The 26027-nt window shown below is 40.0% G+C and overlaps 1 protein-coding gene across 1 annotated transcript; it reads left to right on the top strand.

The window, feature by feature from the left end:
- The first annotated feature begins 6814 nt into the window (after window positions 1–6814).
- LOC131222835 (ubiquitin carboxyl-terminal hydrolase 6) lies at window positions 6815–25022 on the top strand. The gene is made up of 18 exons (XM_058218045.1): window positions 6815–6976; window positions 9247–9392; window positions 9550–9585; window positions 9690–9797; window positions 11776–11876; window positions 12036–12162; window positions 12445–12504; window positions 12592–12659; window positions 18059–18109; window positions 18954–19062; window positions 21255–21343; window positions 21773–21842; window positions 22055–22135; window positions 22246–22341; window positions 23710–23758; window positions 24379–24498; window positions 24589–24663; window positions 24739–25022. Exons 1-18 carry the CDS (start codon window positions 6967–6969, stop codon window positions 24792–24794), a joined length of 1452 nt encoding a protein of 483 aa, XP_058074028.1. The 5' UTR covers window positions 6815–6966; the 3' UTR covers window positions 24795–25022.
- The last annotated feature ends 1005 nt before the right edge of the window (window positions 25023–26027 follow it).

Genomic DNA, 26027 nt, shown 5'->3' with positions numbered 1-26027 from the left:
TGGATGCTAGACACAGGGGCATCTTTTCACATGACTCCTCATCGGAGTTGGTTCACCAGCTACAAGGAGTGCGATGGTGGACAGGTATTTATGGACAATGACACTGCCTGTAATGTTGTGGTTGTTGGTTCGGTGCGCATTAAGATGTTTGATGGGGTGGAGCGTACCTTGACTGATGTCAGGCACGTTCCTGATTTGAAACAGAATCTGATTTTTCTTGGTGTACTTGAGGCAAAAGGATGCAAGTACACAGGTATTGATAGTGCTCTTAAGGTATCTAAGGGGGCACAGGTAATCATGAAAGCGCAACGACTCAGTAACATGTATAGGTTGATCGGGAGCACTTCAAAAGGTGGAGCTGCAGTGGATGTAGCGGATTTCACCTCTGCATGTGTGTGGCATGTTGGGCATGACCACATGAGCGGGCAGGGCAGGAAGGCTGAGACACGCGGACAAGGATACAGAGCAGGTAGAGCAGCCACCTGTGAGAAGAATCACACGGCATAATCGCAGGATATCGGCGTGGTACATGGACGACTCCAATATCGCAGAGGATTCATCCTCTATTCTGATGGCTCTAAGTGAGCCTGGTACTGAGAAGTGAAAGGTGACTATGGGCGATGTGATGGATTCGTTGTACCAAACTGACATATGGGAGCGGGTGGAGCTTCCAGTGGGCCGGAGAGTGGTTGGATGCAGGTGGATGTTCAGGAGGATACAACATAGATACAGGGCGAGGTTCGTAGTGAAGGGTTATGTTCGGAGAGAAGAGATCTGCTTCTCAGAGATATTCGCGCTAACGGTATAGCAGGTGTCTATTAAATCCATGATTGGCGCTGGTTGGCCAATGTGATCTTGAGATGGAAGGATGGATGTGAAGTCTGCACTTCTGTAAAGAAAAGTGAAGAGAAGATTTACATGAAGCAACCAGAGCAGTTCGAAGTTAAAGGGGTCGAAAAAAGACTTTGCAGGAGGTCGTGGTTCGACCTGTCGCCTAGGCAGTGGTTTGATTCCTTCATGGTGAGTCAGGAATTGATGACATGTAGATCGCTAATTATGACATGTTTGAAATCAATGTATTGAAGACTCAGTTAAGTGGGACATTCAGGATGAAGGATCGGGGGGCTGCAAAGATGGTTCTCGGCATTGAGACTGAATGAGGAGTAGACTTTGGTAATCACAGGAGGAATACCTTGTGTGTAGGTATTGATCAAGAATGTGATGGGTCAGGTAAAGCCGAAGAGCGTTCCCTACGCGTCTCTCCTCAAGTTTTCCTCAGGACATGTCCCAAAACAAATGAGGAAAAGCAGGATATCTCATGAGTCTTATTCGAATGTGGTTAGCAGTGTATGCCATGGTCTGGATTAGACCGATTATTTCACAGGCTGTCAATGTTGTGAGCAAGTACCCCGGCAAGCAATATTGGGTAGCGGTGAGATGGTAAGAAGACTACGTCTTTCCTTTTGAGAAGACAGGAGCAAAGATGGTTGTACAAGTGGATTTTGATCCAATGGACATGCTCTCATAGTGTAGAGAAGTTCAAGGTCTGTAAAACTTCTCTGGGCTTGGCGATGGTGTAAAATGAAGATAGAGTGTGCAAGAGAAGCTATGATATAATGTAGAAATAAGAGAAGAAGTCAAAAAGCTACACAGTTGAAGATTGAAAACCTGGTGGAGATTGTTGCAATATGTCTTAAATCTGAGTCCTTTCGCAACTGTGATGCGAAAGGGTCCCTTCGCAACTAGGATGCGAAAGGTAAGTTGCCTAAACTATAAATAGGTGTTCCTAGGGCTTTTCTAGGGGATGAGAAATAATTCTAAGGCTTTCTAAAGGGGTTCTAGAGAAATTAAAGGGTGTAGCGATGGTGAGATTTGAGGTTGTTCGAATCGAGTAAGTCCTTTCTCTTTGTAATTTCTATTTTTATAGTGGAGATTTGTCGCTTTGTGCCATGGTTTTTTCTCGAAAGGGTTTTTCACGTTAAATCTGTGTCTCTTGTGTGTGCTTGGTGTCATTGTATTGCTATCCTAGATCTAGATCTGTGTGATTTTGCAGTAAAAATCCCAACAAACTCAACCATGGCTCGGGCCCAAATATAGAGGGACAAACATATCAGCCTAGTTAGGTTCCTCATTCCATACATCAATTGAAATTAAGAGAATGGAAGAACTACATCAGGTATGAACCAATGCTACAGCGATATCGAGCGTCAAATCCTTCTATCATTCGAAACTATCACCTATAGGATGGTTAAGTGAGGACGGGATTTGATCTGGACCACCCAACACCATGAAGTAATGGAAAGGAGGCTATCGGAAAAGATGCCGTGGTCGATCTGACACTCGGATTGCCCCATGGGGATTCCTTAAGTCTGATCTAGTGACCCAAATCCAGAGAAACTTTGGTGGTCCTTGGCCTGATTTGTGTAGTGGGTCATCAATAAAGACATTGAGCGGGTGAGATTGATCCGATTTTAGCCCTTAACTTAGTTATCCTACTTAGAGGAATCTTAGCATATTTAGGCATGATGATTAATGGGTCACAAACATCTCCATGAAATATTAGTTACAAAAAGAAGATTTAGAAGTTAAGGAGTCCAGATCTAAGTAAAGTCCTATTTCCCAATCCAAGTCACCAGTTTTGGAGTAATCAATGAGATTTTTTAATCTAAAAAGCCCATGATGTAGGAGCAAAGGATACATGATCAGCAGGAAACCCCAACAAGGGTTTCACTACCTCAACAATTTATAAAATGGACAATTAAAGAAGAGCTCAAGGCTCTACGTGAAATACATCAACCCATCTTTTAAATTATCCTTCATTTAACTTTCTTAGCATATACTAGCCTAGCTTAGTTTTACATAATTACGGCCTAACGCCTCCTGCTATAGTACCTTGGGAATATAAGTAAATTTCTGCAACCTTAAATTGTAGGACTGTGAGCATCCAAGTTTTGATTTAGCTGATCATACTTGCTTCGATCATCTGTTCTGATAGGCGCATCAGATATTTATCATTTTCCTTATGTTTGTTCACTTAGTTGTCTCACAGCTTGTTAATTGTAATAAACATTATTTTTAAATATTAATGAAATTGACAATATTTTATTTTATTTTATTTATTTGTGTCCTTATTCCTTTGAGAATTATATTAAACTTAAAGTGTCGGTGAAAGAACAAATCCTTTAGCCTGTAAATTTACATTTATTGCCACAAGGTAAAAAGAATTCATTCATAAGGTTAACTTTTGTCATTTCACAAATCACCAAAATGGAAACACAAATATTGGTGGTTGAGAGTATCTTGGATCTTTGATTTGGATGTCTAATCTGTTCAACTCAATATGGGGGGAAGACTAGCAATTCAGTCAAACTTTGACTCAAATAGACTCTGACACACCTGCACATCTTACCCATACATGAAAACTGGATTCATATCATCGGTCACACAAGTAGTCTAACTTGATTCCGGTGACAACACAAAGCTCAAGTAAACCATGTTACAAAAGCTTAAGTAGACCACATCACGAAAAAATAAAAAAATTAATAATAATAAACAAGTAAGGATATGGATGTCCACTGGAAAGCCATAATGTTACTCATTTATCATCCAACTTGTTTATAAGGTTATACAAATATAAATAAAGGGAAAGCATAAACATTAGTTTGATCGCACATGCATATGTTTCGGGTTCATGCCTTAAAATTAGCAGGTTAAACGGTTAAACGACCAGATGATACCTACTTCTGGTTAGGATGGTATAACAAAGGAAGCCCATTGCCTACAGATACATTATAGGTTACAGTGTACTAAGTAAACTTGGTGGATCAAAAACTTCTATGGATGGGCCTTAAGAAGTTTTCAATTGTAGCTGTTCAATTCACACTGTTTCTTGCGGTGTGGTCCACTTGAGCTTTGAATCTGCTTCAAATTTGGCATTATGTTCTAAAATAAGCTAGTACAACAGATGAATGGTGTGGATAAGACACATACATCACAGTGGACCCCACAATGTTTGCACAGTACTCTATGGATAGAATTAAGGAGCAATCCGCTTCCCGTAACATTAGTAAGGATGTATGATAGCCCCCACAGATAGATTTATAACATTGTTGATTGGACCTTTAGGTAGATGAGCGATGATCTTCACCATCCATATTAAAATCTAATGATCATATTGCTACAATTGTCAGATCAGTGTCATATTTGCAATTTTGCATGGTAGCCTATGAAATATACATCCACCCTAAGAGCACTGTAATTGAACGGTGTTATTGAGAGTACCGGAGCATATCTTATTGTAAAACGTCCAAATTAAGCGTAGCCCTTGGATCCGGGACTTATAATCGAACGGTTACAAGAGAAAAAGCGCCAAGGCGCACCACTCCACATTCAACAGACGGCTTAGTATTGGGTGGCTGGGATCATGCAATGGAGTTTTCTGGAGCCCAAAAACCATTCTAGACATGCACACTACCAGTCGTACGCAAAACATATGTATTGCGCGACGTGGACGTGCACGTGTGATTAGGACCGTTCATTTGGTGGTCCGTTATGTACATGAGCTTGATGTCGATTTGGATTTCATAGTGCTACGATCAAGGGCCTGAAAATGGAACAGTCCACATTCAACTGGCAAGACTCGCAACCATTGGATGGTCTGAGTTGTCCAATTGCTAATATTTTGTCGACCATTGCAGGCTGGCCCAGCAGATCATCGGTCCCGATCAGAAAACATGTTTGCTACATGTGATATTACCACCTCTGTGGGGCCATGGTCCATCCCTGCGGGACCCATCATATGAACGATCTAGGTTGCCCGACCATGGATTACACTTCTGCAGACTCAAGCCGAACCCTGATGGGAACCAGTGTTTGACGATCCAGATTGTCTGATCAGATGGGCCACACAGCAGATGAACAATCTTGACCTCTAATCAACAGCAGACAAATAGACAGCTGAGATAAAACATACAACAGCCGTCCAGATTGAGCAAGGAAAGGGAGGAAAGGTCGGATGACCACGACCTTCCAAACTGGGCCCCACTTGTCACATATAATATATCGCTTTTACCGTGCAAAGGCGCCGCGTATGGACGGTGGCAATATGCCAGGTTCTCAGCTGGACCAATATCATGCCCAAGGCCCGAACGGGCCTATAACAGCATGCCCAACCTAGAGTCTGAAAAAATGGTTATCCACGACCCGAAAATTTATCAAATCCCTAATTACCACAGAAAAAACTCCTTATCCATCCCTTCATCAGGTGGGCCACACATGCACAAAATGACCGAATGGCCCCGATTGGGCTAAAATGAACTAAGCCCAAGTCGAGCCCGAAGACCGATCCAGCAACAAGCCCGACCCACGGCCCAGATTATTAGTCCGAGTCCGTCCAAAGCCGGGCCGGGCGAATGGTGGCATTCGTCCTGCATACGGCTATTCAGACCGTCAAAGTTGCGGGGGCACATTGTGATGGACTGGATATCTAAAATCATTCTAATCAAGCAATCATAACCATCCACTTGATGGATATCGAATGGACGGTCAAAACTAAAATAGGTATTAATCCAAATTCCAAGGTCAAATTAGAGAGGTACCATCATCGCCCATCGCAATTTTTGGGGGCTATGCTCAATCCACCGTTGATCCAGAGATCTGGACGATTCTACGGTGGAAGAGTCACCACCGTTTCTGAAATGTCGGCGAGCTAGGAAACGGATTGGCTACTCCCCCTGACACCAGCTCCGTGGCTGGTGGTCGGTGCTCTGTGGGCCCCACCATGATGTATGTGTTTCATCCATTCCGTTCATCCATTTTTACATATCATTTTATGGCTTGATCCCAAAAATGAGAGGGATATAAATCTAATGTGGACAACACCACATGAAAACAATAGTGATGGGATATTCACCATTAAAATACTCCTAAGGCACACTATACTGTTTATTTTACATCCAATCTGTTGATTAGGTCATAACGGCCCAGATGAAGAGAAAAAACAAAGAACAGCTCGATCCAAAACTTTTATGGCCCCCAAAATGTTTTTAATGGTCGACCCTCATTCAACACTGTTTCCTGTAATGTGGTCCACTTGATATTTAGATATATCTAATTTGTTTAGCGATACTGTAAAATGATCTGTAAAAATAGATAGACGGCATGGATGAAACACCTACATCATGTTGGGGCCTACATAGCACCGACCATCAGCCATTGGCTGGTGTCAGGGGGAGTAGCCAATCCGTTTCCGGCGAAGGTGATTTCCTGCGAAAGCCTTTCGCAGGAAGTTCCTGCGCAAGGATTCTGGGTGGGGCCCATCGCCATGTTTATGAGACATCTACCCTGTTCATCCGTTTGGCGAGCTTATTTTAGAATATTCGACCAAAAATGAGGTGTATCCAAAACTCAAGTGGGCCACACGAGAGGAATCAGTGGATATTCATTTAGAACCATTGTAACATTCTCGTGGCCATAAAGCTTTTCTTCATGCTAAATTTTTGGTATTTTCACTTCATCCCAGTGTTAAAGACCTTATAAACGGTTTGGATGGCATATAAACATCAAGGTGGATCCTAGGAAAGTTTCAATGGTAGGTATTTCTTTCCCCAAATTTCCCTCTCGTGTGGCCCAGTTGAGTATTGGATCTACCTAAAATTCATGACTTCCCCTAAAATGAGCTCGCCAAACGGATGAACGGGGTAGATGTCCAACAAACATGGCGGTGGGCCCCATGCGCAGGAGCTTCTTGCGAAAGGCTTTCGCAGGAAATCCGCGTCCTCTTCACATTAGAGGCCAAAAACAAAAATCACCCCTACTTTCATACAAATTTACCAAAACAACCATAGTTTTAATAAAGCCCGACGATCTTGCGTTCCGCCCTATTTATTCAATCTCAAAGGCCAGCTGAAGTTCTCCCAAATTCATTTCTCTGCAAAAGAAAAAACCGAAATCGAACCTCTGCTAAACATGCCGACAGGTCAATCTCTTCTCTCACTTCGATTTCTCTTTTCTTCTTTCTTCTCGAAGATCATTGTATATTGTCGCGCTGAAATCTCACACCCTTTTTTATTCGATTCTGCAAGTATAGTTACTGATTTTTTTTATTTTTATTTTTTAAAATTTTATTTTAAATTTTTTGACTTGGTTCGTTATAGATACGTGTTTTTCATTTGGGCTTTTTGCCGTTTGTGGGTTTGGACTTTGGAGTGATCCCCATCGTCTATTATAATGCTTTTAATCTGATTCTTTTGGAGGGTGCTTATTTGATTAGATTCGGTGGGCCGCCTTTGGCGATCAGTGGTCCACAGAGAGACCGACTAAAAAGAGAATATTGGTCGTGGTAAGGAAAGTGTTTCCCAAGGAAACTTATTTCCAGGATGTTGGTTGATAAAAAGCATTTTTTCGTGACAAATTTGGGTTTTTTTTTCCAAGTAAGATGTTTGGCAACATAGGATTTTCTCGAGAAATTCATTTGGTCGCAGGCTCATAGCTTGAAGTTTCAATGCATTCATGATACGATTTGGTCCCCACTTTGGTATAATACTTGTTATTTTTCAAAACATAAGCTTTCATGGGAATCAATCAAGTGGGTTCCACTTTTGTTGCAGCCGTAAAAGAAAGTATTTAACCCAATCGGTGTTGGATTTGCGGAATCAACATAATGGTTCCCATCCACCTTTGCCACATGCATGGCTAGGACATATTCCTCAATTATTAATCAATGAGGTTTTCTTGAAAGAGTCCTAAATTATGCATATTGAAGGAAATCGCTCTGGACCCTTCTTAACTATTGAAAGTAACGCTGTGAGAAGAACACAAATAAAATAAATCAACAATTATATGAAACTCTATACTTGATTTGAAGATCGACAAAGGCAACAACGTAGGTGATCATTCTAACTTCTTACTAGGTTGAAGCGCGGGCTAGGTCGCTCTGTTTGAGATAGTTCATACTCCTCAGTGAGATCAACCGGTGTAGTAGGCTCCCAACACGCTACCCTCGGGATATAATCGCCCAGCGTATGGAGCTTCACAACGTGCATAGACTATGAAAATCCCAATACCAAAGCCACCACAAAAAACACCTTTGAATAGTTGAGTCGAGAGAGAGAGAGAGAGAGAGAGAGAGAGAGAGAGAGAGAGAGAGAGAGAGAGAGAGAGAGAGAGAATTCTTTGGTCGTGTGAAAAACCCTAAGGGAAAATTTCCTTTTTAAAATAATAACAAACATGCCCATTACTAAACAAGCACATTCTTTGACCTGCGTCCAAATGAGGAGGCATGTCTCGCACGATGAAAATGACCTCAAGTGACGGTCACATCAAACCATTGTTGTCAAATAGCATAAGCGATTGTATGTGACCTAAGGGACTTATGCGCATATGTGATCACATAATTGCACAGGCCATCGCACAACTCCCCAAAAAAATTACATTTTTTTCATTGCATATGCGATCGCATAATTGCATATGTGATCTCATAATCACATAAACCATCACATATGCCATAGCATAAAACCACACATGCCACTATGGTTATAAAACTACATATGCCATTATGGCATATGCGATATATGCTTGGTATGTTTGGTATCCTCCACCCATTGTTCCCGAGTTGCATCATTTTAATTACTTTATCAAGAGTTGATATCTTACTGAATACTGGCATATGTGGACATGAATTATATGATCACTGATGGAAACCTTGTCATTAGAATGCTGCAGCTAGATAAATTGAGAATATTTAATCAATTCTGCCCTGATACTATTTCTTGGAAAACTTGTATGTTTGTATTTGATTGTTTCATAAGTGATTTTACTGATAGACTGTTCACATTTTATTTAATGAAAAATAGTTCCTTTGATTTTGAGGAACCTTATTGCCTCTCCACTCAGTTGCAAGTTATGCACACCAAGGTATTCCTTAATGGTAACAGTGGCTATAATGGCCACCGCCATTACCATTCCTTAATGGCTGTTACGGATTTTGTTTTATTTTATTTTGAAAAGAAAAAAACTGTTTTCGCCCCATAACGGACCGTTATGGGGCAATTTTTCTGTAACAGCTGTTATGACCCCATAGTGCATAACAGTTAACATCATTACTGTTACTAATGGCCATTAACTGTTTTGGAATACCATGATGTATGCCATTTTCCTGCTGCATTTCTATTTCTCATTGATATCCCAACTACATCTGTTGTTGCTATGGATCTTGCTGACAAATTGCATTTGGTTACTTTTACTCAGTGAGCGTGAAATGGCAAAAGGAGTTGTTTCCAGCTGTAGAAATCGATACAAATCAGCCTCCTTTGGTTTTTAAATGTCAGTTGTACGATCTAACTGGAGTACCCCCTGAAAGGCAAAAGATTATGGTTAAAGGTGGTTTGTTGAAGGTACATATACTTTGTATGACCCATTACATTGAAAATCATGATCCATGACGTATGACATGGCTTGGGGAACTGCAGTGATTTCCTGTGATGGGTGTTTAGAATAGGTGTATGAGTATGTTTTTCAGGTTCCATGAGCTCTTTTCTCTGACAAATGCAGGATGATGCTGATTGGTCAACAATAGGAGTGAAAGAGGTAGCTGTTCTTTTCTTAGCAAGCCTTTCAGCTGCAAAAATCTTCTTGTCGGATATTCTTGAAATATGTTGTTTACAATGATACCCAAAATCTTCCTTGATTAGGGCCAAAGATTGATGATGATGGGAACTGCAGAAGAAATTGTTAAAGCTCCCGAAAAGGGCCCTGTCTTCATGGAAGACCTTCCGGAAGAAGAACAAGCCATTGCTGTGGTGAGGTCCTTGGCCATTTTGATAAATGACTGAAAGTGACATGTTCCAATTGATTGACATTAGCACTCCTGCAGTTCTGTAGTTATATGAAATCCTCAGGCAATCATGCTAGCATCTAGATTAAGATCATGAATAGCCTTCCTAAAGTACCAATCTACTTTTGCACAAACTGACATTGTGGAAGTCTCTGCTCATTTACAGTGGACTTCAATATTAAACACAACTTCTTAGTAACACCCTCCAACACATCAAAATGATGCCGACTCCTGGTAAGATTTTAAGACAAGTTTGGATCCTTGCAGTGGTCGATCCTGGGTTGGCCATCCCAGTCATTTGCTTCAGTCCCCTGTTTTGGTCCTGCAGGGATTAGGATTGATGAGTAAACCTATATCTGCAATCCACAGAAGTTGTCCCCCTCAAGTAGGCGTTATTGCAGTCCATGATTGACCAATCCCTCAGCCCCCAGTGCCATCCAGGGGTACCACTTGTTTATAGTTTATTTTGGTCCCAAGTTGCACTTGAGTATTTTATTTTATTTTTCTTTTCTTTTCCCCCCTATAAATGTGTCAAACCAAACAACAGATTACGAATGTGAATATTTGTGATTCCCAGTCCAGGATCTAGACCAAATAAAGGATTGGTCGGTGTTATTGCTGACCATGATCGACCAATTTCTCAGCGCCCAGTGCCATCCAAGCACCTACCAGGGGTACCACTTGTTTTATAGTTTATTTTGGTCCCACTATAGTTGCACTTGAGTATTCTTTTTTCCCATAGATGTTTTAAACCTAACAACATCTTACAAATTTGAATAATTGTGATTCCCAGTCCAGTATCTCAACCAAATAAGGGATGGTCAATCTGGTAGTCACCCATCTAAGATTGACCGCGCCTAGGATTCCCAACTCCTGTATGACTGGGCTGTCCAAAGAGTCCCTTAAAGTTCATTAAATGTTGTTTGTAGTTGCAAGTTGCTACTGCATTGACTAGTTTCTCAATGCAAGTGATTTATATGGCATTACAGTATAATAGAGCATGTAATGCAATTTATCTGTTGTTTATTTCAGTAAGCTGCCTACCATTTCATGTAGCCAACTACTTGAGCATGTCTTGTCCGCTTTTGTTTCAGCGGTGGTACATTTTTGTGCCTTTCTACTTTGGGTTGTCTTGGCAACTACCCCTCCTTGAGCCTATCTTGCTTGCTCACCCTTTGGGATGTGCCTGTAATAGTTGGGTTGGGAATTGATACTAGGCAAGCCCATGCTGGCATGTGAATGGCTCCAATGCGAACCTCTTCCATGTCCACCTTCCAAGAGCCTCACAAAGAATGAAAATGATCTGGTTCCAAGGTTGATGTCTAGTGAGCAACTGATTTTAGAGCTTTTGCCAATCTGTCATTTAATAGCCAACCCCAAATTGCTGGGAGGAAGGCTAAGATGATGATGATGATGATTGAAAGCACAAAATACGATGCAAATTGGAAACATATTCAAATTTTTGGGAGGACCGGAGGAGAGATATAAGTACAGCACTTGGAAACCTAGATGGTAGCCGCCAAAGAACTAAATCTATTTTCTGGTTCATGCAGATAGCAAATTTCTGCATCTTATCTTTTGAGATTGAAAATGATAATTGTATATCACCTCTTACTTGGATGTTGTACTTAGTGCAACCAAGGTCCCTGGTGGCTTGTGTGCATTATCGATGAAATTAGAGATCTTGCTTTGACCATCTTCACAGATTTGGGGAGGCATGTTGTGGAGCCAAAACCTTTAGCCAAGGGGCTAATCAGCCCTCAATATTTACTCTGAATGACTGCCGCGTACATTGTAAATCTTTTTCCTATTTTAATGAAGTTTATGATTTATAAAAAGAAAAGGAAAGAAAGAAAGGCAGCCTCTTAATTATATTATTTGCAAAGTGACACCAATTCTTGCTGCACTGTCGATTTTCTCAAGACTTCTATTTCTCTTGCCAGGGTCACAGCGCTGGTCTATTTAATCTGGGAAATACCTGTTACATGAACTCCACACTACAATGCCTGCATTCAGTTCCAGAGTTGAAGTCAGCTCTATTGAAGTGAGTTCTTTGCCTTTTGGAGTGTGTGATTTTATGTTGTTTCACATAGAAATGGTCATGTTTCACTATCTCAATTGTGGTGCCATGATACATTTGAAGCATTCATCTCTGCTTGGCTGAATTTGCCTTTGATTATTATTATTTTTCTTTCCTAAACAGTTATACAGATTCTGGAAGGAGCAATGAATTAGATCATTCGTCACATCTTTTGACTGTGGCCACCCGAGATGTGTTTGGTGAGCTTGATCGCAATGTCAAGCCTGTTGCCCCAATGCACTTTTGGATGGTTAGTTCTTCATGTTGCTCTTGTTATCATATAGGATTTTGTTGGCTTTTCCCTTCTAAATCTATCGGGCCCCAATTGTTAAAAAAATCCAATGGTGATGTAATAATGTGAATATCGACTAATCAACTATCAAGTAGTTAACGGTGTACATGGATTTTATTTTATTTTCCCCCTTTTTTGGCTCATCAACCTGCTAGTAGAAAAAGACATCTGCTGGTATCAAACCAATATTTTTTCCTTCCATCTTCCTTTCTCTATTAATTGTCTTATTCATTTGGGCAGATCTTACGTAAGAAGTATCCCCAATTTTCCCAGCAGCACAATGGTTTCTTCATGCAACAGGTATTTTGTTGTGTCTAAGCACTCAAATTAGAGATCAGTTGTTTTGCTAATGGAGCCTAGCATGCCTTCTTTTCCAATATTTGACAGGATGCAGAAGAATGTTGGACCCAACTTATGTATACTCTTTCTCAATCTCTAAAATCGCCAGACTCAAGGTATTTTACTCGGCACCAGATAGTGTAGAAGTGATGGCTATATGTATCCACATATTCTATTCACATTTCATTTTTTTTTTAAGCACCTATATGCATTTAGTTGTGGCAATTAAATTGATCATGAATCTATCATCTAAAAGCCAGCCCCAAACTGCTGGGAGAAAGGCTCCCATCTATCGTTCTTTTGTTTAGGAGCCTTAATATGTATTCGTGGATACCTTAGAATAATCACTTGACATTGTTTAGGAATAGAGCTTGTTCCTGATAAAGCCATTGACTTGATTTGTCCATGTCTGGAACATTTCTGCTTGCTGATCTTTGGCAGTATTTATGTGTAAAACATTTATTACCATTATGTCTGCAAATATCTTGTCCCAGGTTTCCTTGCTGCTTTTTTTTTTTTTTGAAAGGTACTGAATTTTATTAAGAAGGCACAAAGGCCAAAAGGAAAACAGGAACAAAAACAGAAGGAAGAAAGCTGTACAACAAACCAAAGAAACCCACAGCCACTCTCTCACAAAACAGAAAGCCCTGTTGAGATCCCCTAAAGCTGAACTGGATTTATCACCAAAACATCGGCTGCTGCATTCTAACGAGACACACCAGAAGATAAACGGCAGAGATAAGTCCCAGGCTGATTTGCTGCATTTCTTCCAGCCTTCAGAAAACCACAATTGAAATAAAGCCTCCATCGAGTCCAGCATTACCCAGGAGGTGCTAAGCGATTGAAGCACTTTGAACCAGACTTCCCTTGTGAAAGAGCTGTGGATGAAGAGGTGGTTCACTGATTCAGCATCCTCGTAGCACAGTAAACACACATTAAGAAGGATTATAGAACTTTTGTGTAGATTATCTATGGCAAGGATACGGTTCCTATGCACTAACCAGGAAAAAGCTGCCACCTTAGAAGGAGCACCAGAGAACCAGACTGGCATAACGTGACTGCTGGAGGGAAGGGGAGCATGATTGGAAATTTTGACGCCCGAAGAGTGGAACTTCCAAACCAGCGAATCCGCTTCTCCCGAGATGGGGCTGAGGCTCTGCAAACGCAAGAGGAACCATATGTCTCTTCTTCTAAGCCTTCAAATACTGGGTCTTATTTCACTTAGCCAAACAATCTTCCATCCATTGCGATACTCTGCTATACAGGCCAGTAGGGATGTATGTTATCATAGTTTTGCTTCAATGGTCATATATGAATGAATGATTTTCTGTGACAACAATTGGTCAAGGAATATTCAACATGACGTCAAACGTGGTCTTCAGTAGTGAGGCTGTTGGCACTACTTCAAATTCTTTCTATCCATCCTCTTGCCTTTTTTGGTAGGCTACAGTTGAGGATTCTAAACTCAACTGAGAAAGATGTTATTAAACTTGCAAAAATGAGAGGAATGATAGGGACCTAGATCATGTTAGATGCATTAAGAGCAATAACCAAAGGATATTGGTAAAAGAAATTGAGATTAATGAAAGGTGGAGAAGCATGTTTAGAACTTGTTAAACGACAACCACTCTAAGAGTATAGGGATAGAGGGAACCATAAACTCAAATAACGCCGGATACCATGATACTTTTGTAAGATTAGGATATCTAAAGTGAGAGAAGCTTTGAGAAATGTGAAAACAGGAAAGACCCTTGGATCGGATGGTGTACCAATAGAGGTTTGGAAATGTATGGGAGATACTGGGTTATTTTGGTTAACAAAGTTGCAACAAAATTTTAAGATTGAAGAAAAGGCCAGATGAATGGAAGAAAAGTATTGAAAAGCATCTTCTGTAGCTTGGATATTGAAAAGGCTTACGACCACGTCGATTGGGACTTCTTGTTGTACATGATGAAGCGGATGGGATTTGGAGACAAATGGAGAAGATGGATAGGCGAATGCATCGGCTCGGTGCACTTCTCTATCCTTCTGAACGGGTCCTTGAAAGGATTTTTTAAGAGTTCGAGAGGCTTAAGGCAAGGCGACCTCTTGTCCCCGTTCCTTTTTCTTATTGTGGGAGAGGCCCTTTTTAGGATGTTACACAAAGGCCAAGAAGTAGGTATTGTTAGTGGAATACACATGAAAGGAATGCCCAACCTGATCTCGCATGTTTAGTTTGTGGATGATATCCTGATTTTCTCGGAAGCGAATCCTAAGATGGTGAATAATCTGCTTACAACTATCAGTTGCTTCGAGGTAGTCTCTGGTTTGAGAATTAACATGGCCAAGTCCAAAATGTTCGGAGTTAACATGGAGAATCAGGAAGTTTGTGATTATGCGGCTCTTTTCGGTTGTTCTTCGAGCTCCTTTCCGACCACTTATGTTGGTCTCCTGCTATGCATCGGTTTGCCTCCTAACTCTTTATGGGACAAGGTCATCCACGGGTTTGAGAAATACCTTGCAGGCTGGAAATGTCGATACTTATCCCTAGGAGGTCGTTTAACCCTTATTCAGTCTTAGCCTCTTTAGACAAACTTAGACGTAACTTTCTCTGGCATGGAAAGGAGGATAAGAAGAGATTTCAACTAGTGGAATGGAAACATGTGTGCAAACATTTTAAAGGTGGTGGAGCGGGCATAAAAGATTTAAAGATGATGAACCGAGCCCTTCTAGGCAAATGGTCTTGGAGATTGGGGATGGAAAACAGAAGCCTTTGGAATAAGATTATCAAAAATAAGTATGGCAGTTCGGTGGGGGGCTGGTGGTCAAAAGACTCGTCCTCGTATAGGGCCTCGGCCCTTTGGAAAGGTATTCTCCAAATGAAAAAAGAAACTATCAAAGGTGTTAGTTTTGAGTTAGGCAAGGGAAGATAGAATTCGCTTCTGGAAAGACACTTGGATGGGAGAAATTCCTCTTAAAGATAGATTCCCAAATATGTTTCGGCTAGCTCCGAATCAAGACATTTCTGTTGCTGACTATTACTCGGTTCTGGCTGGTAAGCCGTAGTGGAATCTGCAATGTAGAAGGAATCTTGAAGACTGGGAGATTGATGAATACGTGAATCTGCTTGGCTACATTTACAAATCAAGCCCAAATCAGTCGAGTGCAGACAGGATCATATGGAGATCGGAAAAATCACTTATCTTTACATTTAAATCGATGTACAATCTGCTTCTCTCCAACCACAGTTCACCAGTAGATCATATGTCTCATCATGTCTAGAACTATTCGGCCCCTCCGAAGGTTCTGGTCTCTCGATGGCTGGTTGGGAAAAGAAAAATCCTGACGGTTGACAATTTGAGAAAAAGAGGGATGATTTTAACAAATATTTTCTTATGCTGTATGGGGGAAGAAGAATTGGTCGATCACCTTCTCATTCATTGCCCCTTTATAGCAAGTATATGGGCAGATTTTCTTTCTCGTTTCAGAATCAGCTGGTGTCTTTTGGGTTCGGCAGACCTCTTCTGAAAGCCTGGCATGAGATTAGAATAGGAAAGAGAAAGACTCGGTTATGGCGTATGGCTATCCTTGCTATTTGGTGGTCCGTCTGGGAATAAAGAAATGGTAGATGCTTTAGGAATGTCTCCAATCCCGCTGATGTGGTTGCTTCCAAAGCAAAGCGTTTGATGATTGAATGAGCTACTCAAGTAAATGCTTTTAAGGATTTTGATTTTCTTTTCCTTGGAGTGTAGTTGTTTCTGCTTTCTCAGCAGTCTCTCGCTCCTGCTTTTGTTTCCTTTTCTTTTATTAATATAAAATCATTACTTTCAAAAAAAAAATGTAAGAAAAGTATTGTGGTGCCTATTTATAAGAATAAAGGAGACATACAAAGCTACACTATTTGGTTTTAGCCTTTTAGTAATAAAATCATCAAAAACATGCGGAGCTACACTAACTATTGTGAAATTAAACTTATGAGCTATAGCATGAAACTTTGGAAGAGAGATTGAGTAAAAGGCTAAGGCGTGAGATGAGTGAATTAAAAAAATTAGTTTTTTTTCATGCCTGTAGGTCTATCACTAAAGCTATTTTCCTACTTAGACAATTGATGAAGAAATATAGGGAGAGGAAGATCTCCATATGGACTTTATTGACTTAGAGAAAGCATATGGTAGAGTCCCTAGAGAGTTAATCTAATGGGTGTTGGGAGAGGAATCTCAAGAGGATGTATTGACATTGGTAAGAATATGTATGATGGAGTGGTAACAAATGTAAGGACTACTAGGGGAGAGACAAGTGAGTTCCCAATTACTATGGGCTTACACCAAGGACCTTTTCACATTGGTTAAGGATGAGTTAACGAGGCATGTGCAAGAAGAGATCCCATGGTGTATGTTGTTTGTAGATGACATAGTTTTGATTGACAAGATAAGGGAGGGCATAAACACAAAGTTAGAGTTATAGAGGGATGCTTTAGAATTTGAAGGATTTTAAATTTGTCGGACTAAAATAGAGTATATGGAGTGCAATTTTAGTAAATAATAGGAGTGAAAGCGATGAATTAGTTAAGGATTGCTGACTAAGAAGTTTCTCAAAATGACCACTTTTGATAACTTGGGTCAATAATTCATGAGAGTGGAGAGATTGAAAAGGATTTGCCCACAGAATTCAAGCTGGGTAGAAGACACCGAGATGTGCCTCTGGAGTTTTATGTAATCATTGTGTACCACTCGAACTGAAAGGGAAAATTATAAGATAACTAAAAGACCAGCCATGCTTTATGATTTTGGTGGAGTGGAGACCAAGAACCGCGCAAGTTAGAAAGAGTGAGTTGGTACAAGTTGAAGGCTCTAAAAGGGCAAGGGGAAGGTCCATAAGGATGTGAATGGAGCATGGAGGTAGTAAGAAAAGACTTGATGCCTATTGTCTAACTGAATGTGTAGCCCTTGATGGAGTGGAATGGTAGAACAAGATTCATATAGCCGACCCCAATTATTTGGTAAAACATTAGATTATTCATTCAAGTGGCCCTACCCTATGATTTTGGTGGAACTCCACTTGCTTGTCTTGTGAAGCATGTGTTCTCTTGGAGGAAAAAGGAGGGGAGAATTTACCAGGAAAATTTTGATGATTGTATTGGATGCTTAGACACAAACAAGCAAGTAGCTACATGCTTTCGCCTTTTGGTCATTTTGTGTTTAGTTTGCCTTGTCAGCTTCTGTTTGACGAATGGCAATGCTAAATCAATGCAACCGCCATAGCTTGCATTCATGGATTGAGTCGTCTTGGACATCTTCATTGAGCACTTGATTCTTGAATATTCAATTGTTTACGCCTGCCTGATTTTATTATGTCATAACTCCACTGATTTATTGCACTTTCATGATGCATGCACCTTTTCTTCCTTTAGGATATATTGGTTTAGGGTTAAAAAAACTAACAGTCATTGTTTCTACTGTGTTTCTGCTAGTTTACTATCTCTTTCTGAGCTTTTCTTATAACAGTTTATCAACCAATGTCTAATGTTCTGGTGCAGAGAAAATCCTGAGACTGTGAAATCACTCTTTGGGATTGAACTTGTCAGCAGGTATGCATGTCTGCCTGGCACGTTGTGTATTTTCATCTGTAGAGGCTGATCTGTAATAAACAGGTACAAATGATACCTTATGAGGGAGAATATTCAACATTTCAACTTGACATTAGACCACATTAGAAAACCATTTGATGTCCAACTTAACATAGAAGATGGTATCCACTGAAAAATGAAAACCTAAGATGATGACATTGTGGCACTCCGAGAACAATATAAGATGTCACGGTGGCCCTCTGAGAACAATATAAGAGGATGTGGCTTGGTGCCCACGCAGCATAAGGTGAAGATGAGAAGATTGCATAAGGCATGTTGATAGGCAAGATCATTAATATATGTGGCATCCCAATTACTTGTAGGTCATCATCATCCAAGCCTTAACCCAATTAATTGGGGTAAGCTTGTGGGTCTCTCAATATGATTTTGCAAAACCACTCTTTCATCAGAAGATATCAAGTGCTAGTTTGGTATACTATTGCTTGTCTATTGTGTAAGACATTTCTTTGGAAGTGTGTGCATAGACATGGATTTCTGTACTTATGATCCAGTCCTCTTGCAATACTTACTCTGGCCTTTTCCCTCTTCTTTACGTGCATCCTTCCATTATGCGTGGAGAGGAAAACAAGGTTGCCGATTGATTAGGCTCATTGTTAGCAGTTTATTGCCTTTGCGGTAGCTTTGTATTCTTGTTTTCATTTATAAAAATGCACCATTTATCAAAATAAATGAAGTTCATGCTTCCACTATTGAATGTAAATGCTTTATTGGGTATGATGTGATATCTGACTGCTTGCAACTCGAAGCTTCAGTCTTAAACCCTTGCTAAGATTTTGGCTACCAGGGTACATTGTGCAGAAAGTGGTGAAGAAAGCACAGAGACAGAATCAGTATACTCTCTCAAATGCCACATTTCGCAGGAAGTGAACCATTTGCATGAGGGGCTGAAACACGTAAGTGTGAACTTCCATAGTTATAACTAATAATGCAGTCACCATAAAGCTACATTGCGTACCAAGTCTCGTGTCTTATCCGTTTTACTTGCTTAATTACCATTCCTGATTTAGCATTGCTCTGTGTTGTCCATTCCGTGACTATTGCTGATTTAGGTTAATCAGTCTACTTGTAATGCTGCCTATAATTCTGTCATCTGTCCCAACTATTTCCATCATTTAGCCTGGTATATCCTGCAGCCGTTTTTGCCTCTTGTGTTGTTATTCTCAATTTCATCATTTGGCAACAAAGAACATGTGAGAGGATGTTTTGAGGGAGCCCTTGATTCCACCAGGGAGAACAATACCCTAGAAATATTTGTCACAATGTCTGACATGTATTACATTATTTTTTACAATAAGCAATGCACAGCTGATCATCATAAGGTTAACATGTTACATTAGAATGATGCACGATTGAGCATGGGATCCCTAGATTCCACCAGGGAGAACAATACCCCAGAAATATTTTGCTCCTTCATTAATTTTACGACTACGCATTCTAATGATCCCAGTTAATTTTACTCCCAATTTCCAAGAATGTTTAGCTTTTTCATCATCATCATCAACATAGCCTTGTCTCAACTACTTGGTGTCAGCTTTATGGATCCTGTTTCACCAATTATTTCCAAGGCCCTATCCTCTGTAACTGAACAAGCCTTCATTTTTTTATTTTTTTGAAAGATGAGAGATTTTTATTAGCAGGAGAGCAAAGGCCACCTGAATGGAAAAAATGGAAACATTAGAAAAAAATGAAAAAGAGAAAAGAACAAGCCTTCATGTACCTTCTCACCATGTCATTCTAAGTCCTTTTGGGTCTTCCCCTCTTTTTAGGTTCCTTAACTGTAATCAATGTTTCCCTCTGTACCAGAGTTGTCTCCGGTCTTAAATGCGCATGACCAGACCATCTCAATCCTGTCTACATCATTTTGTCTCTTGTTTGGACTTCTCCAAGGTTGCTTCAGATGCCTCATTCATAATTCTATCCTTCCCAGTCTCCCTGCACATTCATCTCAACATCCTCATTTTTGCAACATGAAAATCTCTGCTCATGCTGCCTCCTAACTGCTGAACACTGCCCCATATAGCTTATCTGGTTGAATTGTTGTCGTTGCTAGTTATCCAACTATGCAATCTAATGACCTTGGCCAATTTTACTTCCATGTTAAAAAACCGAGGCTTAATTCGCTAATTATAGAACTTCCTTCAATAGCACAATGGGACCTTCAACAGTCTTCTAATAGAATTGCACCATTCAAGAAAAATAGAAGAATCACACTTCTGGCACTCAATTGCTGTGCAGAAATGACAAGAGCATGCCTTTTGAGTTTTGAGTTATACGTATGGACATGTATATAATAGGCTGTTTACATGCCACTTTCTTATGTTTTTCTTAACCACTAACTTCTTGGCTTGCTGCACTAGTTTCTTAAACAAAAAAGGGAATTAAGTACTGTTTGTTTGAAGTTGGAAACTTTAGATGCTAAATTGTTCTAAACAATATGTGCACACATGAGTTGTGCATGTGTCAGCCATACAGACATGAACAATGCACATGTATGTGCACACCCATCAGATCAGTCAACCTGTGGTTCCCATCAGTCTGATCCGTATTGCCTATTGGGGCCAGTCCTTTGTCTGAGATGAAATAGCAGGGGCTGATTGCATCTGTATATGATTTTTAATGAGAATATGTATCTAAACTGAGACTAACTCAATAGACTCTTATTTTCTAAGATTGTAGTTCGTGAAATACTTTGAACCAATCTTATGAGAATTCTCTTAGGAAAATATGCTAGCACTAACATGTAGAGAAAAGAAAAGAAAAGAAACAAAGAAACAAAGAAAGATATGGTGACGCTTAAAAATTAATATCCTGTTCAGTCGTCTCTAATTAGGCATTGCTTTAGAATGCTCATTACGTATCTCATTGTTGAGTGAGCGGCCTGTCAAGAATAAATTGCCACCATCATTTCCTGGACTCCTTTGTTCATGACTGATTCTCTCTTGCAAACAGATTTTTATAATGTATGATTTTCATCATTCAACTTGATATTCTGCCCAAACAGCCAATAGCCTAGCCAATGTTTGCATGCCAATATGTCAATATCTACTGATAAGTTCTTCCACCTGTGCTGATTTAATCCATGCAGGGTCTTAAATCAGAATTAGAGAAGGTTTCTCCTTCCTTGCAGCGCAGTGCAATTTATTTGAAGGAGTCACGCATCAATGCCTTGCCCAGGCAAGAATATGGCATTTTTCCTTACCTGTTGATTATCTTACAGTTCTTTTAGTGGGATATGTTTTTAACAGCCAATTGCTCTAAAAGCTCAAGGCATTAGAGGATGGTGTATCAATGTATATCAAGGGACTTTAACACTCCCTCCTCACGGGAACATACTGGGCAAGGGTGGAGGGGCACACACACACACACCATAAACAGACCGGGAAATGCCGGACTTGATTTTCAAGGTCCCTCGTGGGAGAATATATTACTGAGGCATATTTGCTGCTTTTGAGATTCGAACACTTGACCTTTCACTTTGATACCATGTTAAATAACCACTTTCTCTAAAAGCTCGAGCTGTTATTTATCAAAATTAGTAGTAGTAGGTTAATGATAATAGTGATGATGTGATAATAAAGGGTGCTTATGTATGTTCTTTTCTAGGTACTTGACTATTCAGTTTGTCCGATTTTTCTGGAAAAGGGAGTCAAATCAAAAGGCAAAGATCTTACGGGTAATGTTGGTTGTCATCTCTTTGCTATCAAATTATTTTGCAAATTCTACGTTCTTTGAGAGAATCTTAGTTTTGATGGCTGGTAGTGGGATGCTGAATGCTATTTTTACATAAAATCCACGCAATTCCTTAGTATTTTGGTTTACCATGCTTCTATTGTCTTCTCATCAAATAGTACATGGGTCACAATCTAAAAACATGCCTTTTACCAGAAAGTGGAATACCCATTGGAGTTGGATGTCTTCGATCTGTGTTCCGATGAACTGCGTGCTAAGTTGCAAGATCCCCGCAAGGTATTGCTTCTTGGTTATCCCTCCCATCCCTTCTGTGCATTTTGACAAACATCTTAATGACATATTTATCTAATGCATCCCCCCCCCATGTTTTTCTTCCTTGATGTAAGATTCTAAGAGATGAAGAAAGTGCCAAGCTTGGGTTGAAAACCAAAGACAAGAATGCTGGTTCAAAAGATAACGACGTCAAGATGCTTGAAGCAGAGGTAAAATACATACATATAGTAGATAGATGCATTTTTCCCTACTCCCTTGGGAAATAATTGTCCATTGCAGTAATAAAAGTACCACAATTCATGAGAGACTATAAGGTCTTATCTTGTATCAAATGAAATTAGAAAACACAGTCCTTTCCTCCCTCCCACATGCATCGTTTGAATCAACCTATCAAAGGTCTATCTATGATCTAACATCTCTATTTCATTATCTTACCAAGGTAAACATGTATTCTTTTAGTGTACTGCATTTCTGCAGCGAGTCTTGGTGTAATGTCACTTCTAGTTACTGAAACAACAAAAAATCATTTCATGAGGATCCTGTTGGAGACTCCAATCCATTTCTAAGATCACCAAGGTTAACTACTCTTTCTTCCTTGCTTGTCTCTTTTAGCTGTCCTATCTTTTACAGTGGGAACCGTCGTCCCTGTGGCCTAAAGAACCATTAGCTCCTTTGTGTTTTGAAATCATATAATGTACCTTTCCTATTAGGAATTCTGGTACGATGATTGAAAATGTAATTTTAACTCAAGTTGCTCTCAAAAGTTGCCTAAGGTTCTTTAGCACACTGAGTATGAAGATTTTACGAGTTCAAAACTGTTCATAAGACATTAGCAGCAGAAAGAGAAATTCATATTATGCCTAAAACAAACTTACAAGAATTCTGCTAAACTCATGTTTGGGGATGTGCTTCGATACAAATTGCAAGATATGAGCTGTCCATTAGGTGGGCCCACCATGTGGATGCCCTTGCTAAAAAATCTGGCCTTTCCAATCATCATGTAGGCCCCCATATATAAAACATGGATGAATAGAAAAGCTGTTCAGGGATCACATCTAGCAATCGGCATTCATGTGTGGGCCACCCTGATGGTTCCAAATAGTCTAAAAGCATCAACTAAGTTGATCAGTTTCGTTGGAGAATGAAATGAGTCATTGGGCAAGGTACACCTCAGAACAGACCAAGTCGCAATAAGTCAAGTTACCGTTTCGGTCTTCAGGCCACTCACACTCCAAATGAGTATTTAAAACAATGTATCTCACAGACATGTGCATGTTGGCTGCATGCATACAGATCCCAGCTCATCCATACATGCAGGTGTAACAACACTGCTGATAATGTATACAGATTTAGGCAAGATTTTATTTAGGATATTAATGTACCTTCTCTGTTTGAGAGAGATGTTAATGTGTACCTTCTCGCACATTAATTTTTCAGCTCAAACTGTCGCAAATCTTCTAGCCTGGGAGCAGAACAAGTTTCCTTTATGTGTTTGCACATTGCATAAAAGCTCTTTTTTACTTTATTGTTAGTTCAAATTTTGCTGAAAGATGGATGCTTATTTCTTGTATTTGCAGGGATCATCAGATGGTAATGGAGAAGCATCTAAAGTTACTCCAGAAGAAGGTAAACATGAAGAAAAGAGGAATGCTAATCTGATGCGCATGCGCCATTCCATGGCACATGCCCTAAACATCTCTATTGTACACATGGGATTTGTCTTTAGTGATGAGGACCATTAATTTGGCGGACCACCACATGGATAGGCCACAACCCTAGAGGCAAGGGGGGAGTGAAGGGATTGAAATGATGGCCATCTGTTTGGTTGCCTGCAAAGGGGGAAGGGTTTTCTCATAGAATATTGATCAACTCAGTTGCCTGCTCATCTGGTTGGCCCCCACCATAATGATTCATGGGCCAAAAAACATTGTTGGTCGACTCACCTGGTGGGGGGCACTGGTATGTTAAACATGTTCCATCTGTCCATTTTTTTTGTACATGCCTGTCCACATGATGACTGGGTTTGCCCAATTGCTGGCCCTGGGCATCTATGTGGTGGGCCCTGCTCGATGAATGGATTGGATCTTGCATGTGTACAAATACTTGATTAGTGCAGTTATTGGAGCCATATAACCCCATTGTCCAAGGACATGTAATTATGTCCATTTCCAAGTCTAAAGATTGTCAGGCAATTTTTCATCGATTGTTGACCCTAACCGTGCACTTCATGTGGCTCCATGCAATAGGAGCATCTTCTGAGAAACAGTTGCAGCTAACTGGAATTTATGATTTGGTCGCTGTATTGACCCACAAGGGGAGGAGTGCTGACTCAGGTCACTATGTTGCCTGGGTAAAACAAGAAAATGGTAAGTGTCTACTTGACTCAGGCAAATTATGAAGCCTTTTAATCCATCCTTTTTGTATGTTCTGAGCATTGAGGATGGCTCTTGATACAGGTAAATGGGTTCAGTTTGATGATGACCATCCAATTCCACAGAGGGAGGAAGACATCACAAAGCTCTCGGGTGGAGGTATGATTCCTTGTTTTCTAGATCATTTAGCTTCATATTCAAGCCCACTTGACATTTTTGTTCATTATGTTTCAGGTGATTGGCACATGGCATACATTTGCATGTATAAAGCTCGAGGAGTTTATATTTAAATTTAATGGTAAGCCTAAGCTAAAGTACTTTTACACAGTCAATCAATGACTTACATTTTGTGTAGATTAGAAAGGAAAAGTATGTGTTGTTGAGGCACTTGGTTTATAATCTGTACAATTTGTCTTCTTGCTTTTCATAGAAAGGAGACTTGAGTTGGAGGGCCACTCCATTAAGTGGCCTTGATTAAATACGCTCTGCTTGATTATATCCAATGATTGAAGTCCCAACTTTGTTATGTTGTTTGAATGAATTGCATCGACAGGTTGCTAAATAATGACATTGCAGTGTCCACAGTTTTTAAATTTCTGATCTGCGACAACAAGAACAAAAAGATGCATGATTTTTAAGTTGTGGGTCAAAATTAATGGGAAGCACAGAAGTCTTTCTTCTGCTTTTTGAATCCTCTTCTATTTGAGGGGGGGTGGCATACACTGAATGGCCACCCAATCTTTCTGTTTTTTTTTTTTAAAAAAAAAAAATGAATTAAACTTTTCTGCAACATTGGGCCTAATGCTGTCAACTTTTTTTCAAATCTTGTTCTTCTCTCTGGAACATTTGCTCTCCTATCTTCTGTTAACTTTGGTTTTCTTTGTCCAGTCCTTGGAAACTGAATAGCCTACGTCCATAGCCTCTTTTTTGTTTTTTTTTTTTTCCTTAACAGCCCATTTTTCTCATGTGCTCATTGCCGACATAGTTGAGCATGCTTGCCTGAATTCTGTACCCTGCATATGCTCAGGTGGGACTCACTCAATGAGAAGCCCAGATTGTGTCCCAAATTTGCAGCAAATCACCTCTTCAATCCACTTCCTGGATATTTTGAGTTCCGTTTTTCCATTGTTGGTAAATCATCTTTTGGACACATTGGATGTATGCACATCAACTGGACCAACCAAATTGTGGTCCTCATTTCCAGAAAGTTGTCACCTTGATAATATGGCCGTTGGGAATTTTGAGTGTGTTATGGACTAGTGATAGCCCATTACCAATTTTTCTTCTCTGCTTTTAGCATTTCATCCGTCATGAATGTAGCATGCATTAATTGTAGAGTCTGGACTGTTTTGTCATCCAAACTTTTATGGCTTATTTTATCCACGGTGATAATTTTGTTTATTGGCAATTCAACGATGTCTTTTTAATTTGGATGGTTGGGATTATTTTTCACTTAAAAATTGGACCACAAGAAATGGGAACTTCTGCTTAGCCTTGGTCAACTCACCAAAGTTATTAAACAA

Source organism: Magnolia sinica, chromosome 13, assembly GCF_029962835.1.
Source record: "Magnolia sinica isolate HGM2019 chromosome 13, MsV1, whole genome shotgun sequence".
Lineage (NCBI taxonomy): Eukaryota > Viridiplantae > Streptophyta > Magnoliopsida > Magnoliales > Magnoliaceae > Magnolia > Magnolia sinica.
The sequence above is the reverse complement of the archived record's forward strand: the minus strand, read 5'-3'. Positions and strand labels throughout refer to the sequence as shown.

Coding starts and splice junctions, on each gene's coding strand:
- LOC131222835 (XM_058218045.1), top strand. Junction 12,505..12,591: donor ATGGTTTCTTCATGCAACAG/GTATTTTGTTGT, acceptor AATATTTGACAG/GATGCAGAAGAATGTTGGAC. Junction 18,110..18,953: donor GGGATTGAACTTGTCAGCAG/GTATGCATGTCT, acceptor TTTGGCTACCAG/GGTACATTGTGCAGAAAGTG.